This window comes from Pelophylax lessonae (assembly GCF_965119305.1).
Source record: "Pelophylax lessonae genome assembly, chromosome: 6".
In the NCBI taxonomy this organism is placed as follows: Eukaryota; Metazoa; Chordata; class Amphibia; order Anura; family Ranidae; genus Pelophylax; species Pelophylax lessonae.
In genome coordinates, this window is record NC_138773.1 from 197,237,799 (window position 1) to 197,243,798 (window position 6,000).

The 6,000-nt window shown below is 40.5% G+C and overlaps 1 protein-coding gene across 3 annotated transcripts in view; it reads left to right on the forward strand.

Moving 5' to 3' along the window:
* PARD3B (par-3 family cell polarity regulator beta) overlaps positions 1-6,000 on the forward strand; it is a 2,025,707-nt gene that overhangs the window by 1,207,586 nt on the left and 812,121 nt on the right. For all 3 annotated transcript variants that reach the window (XM_082260765.1, XM_082260766.1, XM_082260767.1), the window contains exon 20: positions 197-484. In XM_082260765.1, the coding sequence (XP_082116891.1) occupies positions 197-484 (288 nt within the window). The remainder of the gene's footprint in view (positions 1-196; positions 485-6,000) is intronic.

Genomic DNA, 6,000 nt, shown 5'->3' on the forward strand with positions numbered 1-6,000 from the left:
GAAAAAAATTAACTTTTTGATGCTAATCTATTTTTTTAGATGCACTTGTATATAGTTAGGCCATGTACATGTAGCTGTTAATGGACACACAATTTTCTTTCTCAGGTTCGATCATCTGTAGTATCATAGGTAGTTAAATAACAATATATGATCATCCATTAAAAAGGTTAATAGTTACTTTATTTTTTTCCCTTAGGATAAATTCAAAGCATAAAGAAATACGTGAAAAACAGGCAAAAGTGTTGTTTGACTTCAATGCAATTCATGCTATGGAGGATGATGAAATGGACCCTAATTATGCCAAGATAAACCACTTTAAGGAGGCACCTCCAGGCCATAGCTCCCAGAGGCCTTATTCCCCTACAGTGCCTGCAGCTTATAGCTACACAAGGGACCCACTTGCTCCTGCTTCAGAAAGGGATCAAGTTCAAGACCTTTATGCTACAATAAACAAGAAGCAGCAGGCACAGGAAACGGATGACAGGTAATAACCACTACCAAACACATCTGATCACTCCTTGGTCCTTGATGGCTCCATGCTCATTAAATGAAGTTATATGAAAAATTGCATATGATTACACTTTACCTTTTATCCATGCTGTGAGGAATCATGCCGTTTCAATTAGCCTGGGGGAAGATAGCATTTGTATCCTGGATCTAAGCTTTGCTCACAAGACTGATTACCCTTCTAAGTCTTCGCCATAGCTGAGTAGGGAGGAAGCAGCAGTGTTTAATCCATGTGCCCATTTAAAATGGGTTAACGATTGTGAAAGCAGTCATAAAATACCAAGCCTAAGCAATCACTGCTAAAAAAAATGATAAATCCCTATTGCGGTGTGACAGAAGGACTTTCTATCTTGTGCTCCTCACACTGAAGTTGCTGTGCTACTATGTATTGATCCAGGACACAAAATGGACATGACCAGGGCATTCAAATCTCTGTTATAAAATCAAATTTTTATCAATGCATGTGTGTTTGGCTTGGACAGACATACTGTGTACTTTCATTTTTCTTTTGTGGAATCGCAAGTGGGCTACAAACTACCGCATGTTGTATTTTCTCTAACCATTAAGGTTATGAATGTTTTCAGAAAATGTATAATAAAGACAACTGTGTTGTGGAAAAGACATTCAATTTATTCACTGCCGCTGGATTGATTAGCTGCTTTTTGAATATTATCCCGCTAAGCACCCAGCCATTTGTGGATATTTATAAGCCGCCAACAAAAGCCTTGATTTTTCGTCATGATAAAAAAGACTGTGCTGGTTACAAAGCAAAACAAATCACCCTTTATACCTGCGGCTTCTGAAAAATCTATCTTTCTTTATTCTTGAGGGCATTCCATGTATAGTGTTTGCTTGTTGTAAACTCCTCCATAAATATCTAGATAAAAACATGATAGTATTTAAAGGAGAACTCAACAATGCTGCTCTCTGCATCTCTTGGGGAGACCAGTGTAATCTGTAAATTATATTTACTTTTGTCCTTCACTGGAAAGGTGGCAGAGAAATACCGGCTTTCTCTGCAGTCACTGTCAGCTTCTAATCCTAGAGATATTGTTTGATGTAGTTATCCCCATGGAATTCCTCCCTATGGAATTATTCGGGGGCCAACTAATTCAGTTCAAAAAATACAGTGAAGATTGCCAAGAAGTATGCTGTCAGCGACTGACCTGTAGGGGGAGCAAGCTTTTGTCTGCAGCAGTTCCAGCGGAGGACACAAGGGGGACAAGTATGACTTACAGATTACACTTACTTCCTCAATGCAGGGAACATATTTGTGAAGTTCTTCAGTAAAAACACAGATTTAATGTTGCATTTAGAAAATCCGTAAGCGCCCATTCACACTGGCGCGACACGACTTGCTGGGGCGACCTGTGAAGTCGCGGTGCACAGCGTGCACCACGACCTCAGCGCGACTTGCACGGACTTCATATCATTGAAGTCAATGCCAGTCGCCTCCAGGTCGCCCCAAAGTAGTACAGGACACTTTTACTAAGTCGGAGCGACTTGTGTCGCTCCTATTAGAACGGGTCCTGTGCTAATCAATGGCAGGCGACTGACCGCGACTTGTCAGGCAACCAAGTCGCCTGACAAGTCGCGCTAGTGTGAATGGGGTCTTAAGAGCACTTCATTCACTGTTTTCACCTGTCTCATTGTTATTAGTGTTAATTATTAATATACTATAAATTTAGATTTTCAGGCAAGCAACTTGCCCTCATCATCATAGATATTTGTCAATAATATCTCAAATGGATTACAATTGGGATAACTTGTGTACAGAATTATTTTTAAGATTGTTTTGTTCTATTTTGGTCTCAGTTTTGCTTTCTCGATTCATAAAACACTCAATGGAAACCAAAAACTCAGGATGATGGCCACAACATAAAAAGCCCCTGTATAACCTTAAGTGCCGGTTCACATTTGTGCGACGCGGGAACGCTGCGAATATGCAGCGTGATCCCGCATCGCATCCGCACCTCTGGCAGTTTACACTGCCATATGCGATACGCAGGGGGTGTCAAATAAAAATTAACCACACCCCCAGTTGCGACCGCATATCGCAGTGCGATCTGCAAGTTCGCACAGAATCGGATCGCACTAGTGTGAACCACTATGCGATCCGATTCTGCTGCGGATAAAAAAAAAGCCTCGTGTGCGAGTTTAGTGCGGATGCGGTGCAAATTCAGCCATACAAAGTGTATGGCTGAAATTTGCACCGCACATGAGATCGCATGTAATTTAGGAGCAGTGCGCTCCGAATTACATGCGATCTCCGTGATCGCACTAATGTGAACCGGGGCTTAGTGATTGTTATGTGATCTGTACATATACTGTGAAACATGATAGACCAATCTTTTGGTTTACCAAATATGTGGGGAGCAGGAAATATATACACCCACGACATTACCTTTCTTTTAACTTTCATACATTGAGGCTGCTTCCTATAATCATTTTTTAGCATTACAATTTCAATTTACTGACATTTCCTGAAATCTGCTATTGTTAGCAATGGCCATCTAAAGACTAAACCCTATTTCTACTGAATTATTTCTAATTTAATACTAACATACATTGATGGAGGATTGCTACAGGTATCAATACCTCTATAATGCTTAAAAGTCACTCTAAGGGCCCGGTTTACACTGGTCCGTCATGCGCTCTGACTTTGAGAGCACATGTCGCATCACAAGTTGCACCCCATTAAATGCAATGGAACCATTCTACTAGGACTTAGAAAAACGTTCCTGCAGTACCTTTGGTCTGACTTCGGCACGACTTGCATTAACTTCTGTTAAAGGAGTCTTATGCAAATCATGCCGAAGCCGTGCTGGGATGTCGGCTCCGAAGTCGTGGCAGTGTGAACCGGGCCTATAAGTATAACATGGGCAGTAGATGAGCTAAGCATAAAGGTACCAGCATGCATGCATGCATACTTTGTTTGAGAACCTAACCCCATCCTTTGCCACTCTCCAGTGTTAATTAGTGAGCTCATATTTACTACTTGTTAAACACTTTTACACTGATCTTAGAATAATGTAAGGTTTTTACGCAACATGATGCATTAGGTACTTGAGCAAATCGAGAAGCAGCAGATTTGTTCACCATGGCAATTCAACACAAGGATAATGTGCAAAGGGCTGTAGCAAAAAAACACTTGATCAGAATTCACATTGCTGTTGTGAGATGACTTTTTGAGCTTGTGGCTACTCCACTACGCACATTACGATTGCTAATTTTGCTGCCTTTTTGAATACGCTAATTGTTTAAAGTGCAGATAAGATTTAAGTCTCTAGATGAGACCTCAATAGTGGAAGCAAACTTTTCGTAGCTTGAATCTGTATTTATAAGAATGAAGTAATCAGTTCATTAGGAACAGTAGTGGTACATATTTTTAAAGGATGTATGTTAAGATTTATTGGGCATAAAAATCATTTGCCTGTGTCATTTTTTATTCTAAAAGTCATTGTTTCTTTAACTGTAAAATATTGTATTTATCAAATTTGTATGCTATGATTCAGAATGATTCACAGTAAAGCTAAAAATGCATGTTGCTTTATTTGCTAAGTTGCATTTTCATCTGTCTCACGTTGACATCATACCTTATCATGCATGAAATGTGTTCTGAAAATTTGCTATAATTTGTCTAATTGATTTGTGGCTTCAGACTGCTTGCGTTGCTGAGTAGATTCTTGGAATCAGTGTTTGATTAGCTAATGCCTAGAAGATACTGATTGGAAGATGGCTGTCAGCATTATGATTGATCGCATTGTAAAAGACTCGCTTTTTTCTGTGAATACATTTTGTGTTTGCCAAATCAGCAAAATAAATTCTAGTAATATTTAAAGTGGTTGTTTTAGTTATCTCTGTTTCTGTAGACAATTTGATAAAGTTGGTAACTTATTTCATACTTATGTTTAACATATACATAGTATACAATTAATTTTTCATAGTTTTTAATTATAAATGTAATTAATGTAATTGCCATACCTATAGGCCACTGCAAAGTGCATGAGCATCATGGGAAATGTAGTTCCAAAACAGCCAAGGTTCACCATCACTCCTATAGGCTATTAGCGAAACCCCCTCTCCCCGCAAAGCCTGGCAGAAAAACTCCCCTAGGTAGCATTCCCTCATCCTACCTTCTTGCTATGATGCTCCAGTAGTTGAGTATTCACTCGCAGCATTACAGGAGAAAACACTAGCCCTCATTAAAAACCCCATTTATGTGTGGTGCACTATCTCTTTCTCTCTCCCTGTTGCAGTAATTCTGAGCTCAAATGGTGCTACAACAGGGGAAGAGGGAGTGCACCATGCATGTTTGAGGTTTTGAATGAGTGAGAATTATCTGTCCTGTGATGCTGAGGGCGAGCACCCAATGGCTAGAGTGTCCTAGTAACAAGGCAGTATGAAGGAATTCTAACTATGGGATTTGGCCAGGCATTGGGGTTGGGGATGTCACAAATGGTCTACAGGTATACAAAATACATTATTCAACATTTTTCAAATCTGCACTTTTTTTTTTTTTTTTTCTGTTGAGGCTCCCTGATTGCAAATACCATTTTCCTGAAAAGGCAGACTTAGCTTTTCAAGTGAACGTGTGGCCAGGCTATGCACATTTAAGTATTTACATATTCTTAACATGCAGAGCGAATACGCTTTAAGAGGGAAGAAACAGGATGAGCTGAACTGCTGTAAAGTAAAGGCTTTAGGCCTTTTTGATGCATGTGTAGCCCTATCTGGTCAATAAAATCCAGTTGTTAGACTGGCTTCCTTTGAACTGTCCTGCTAGAAAACCAGCATTCAATCAGCCACTGCAATGGCTGCTGCACTGAGCACTGTATTCTGATGAGGAAAGGGGGGGTGGTTGCCCACTGCCAACTGTCAGTGTACAATAGCACAATGAGAGAGATCCCTGCATCCACATCACTTGCGTGGATGCAGGGATCTGTGAGTTTTTGTTTTTTTTTCATTCAAATTCAGCCCGCTGAGCAAAAACATGTATACTAAGCTTAAGAATATGTAAATACTTGAATGCCCTAAATACAGGTTCACTTTAAAGTGATTGTAAAGTCTCTCTCTTTTTTTTTTTTTTTTTATAAATAGCAAACTTGTTATATAAAAATATTATACTTACCTGCTCTGTGCAGTTGGTTTTGTACAGAGCAGCCTGGATCCTCCTCTTCTCAGGTCCCTCTTTGACTTTCTTAGCCCCTCCCTCCTGTTGAGTACCCCCACAGCATCCAGCTTGCTATGGGGGCACCCGAGTTGAGTCACAGCTCCCTGTGTCTATTCAGACAGGGAGCCGTGACCTGGCCCCACTCCCTCTCTCTCCTGATTGGCTGAATGATTTTGATTGACAGCACCAGGAGCCAATCGCACCATGATTCTCTCTCAGCCAATGAGGAGGGGAGTCCCAGGCAACTTACACACTCCTGCAACATCGCTGGATAAAGATGGGAACAGGTAAGTATGAGGGGGGCTACTGCACACAGAAGG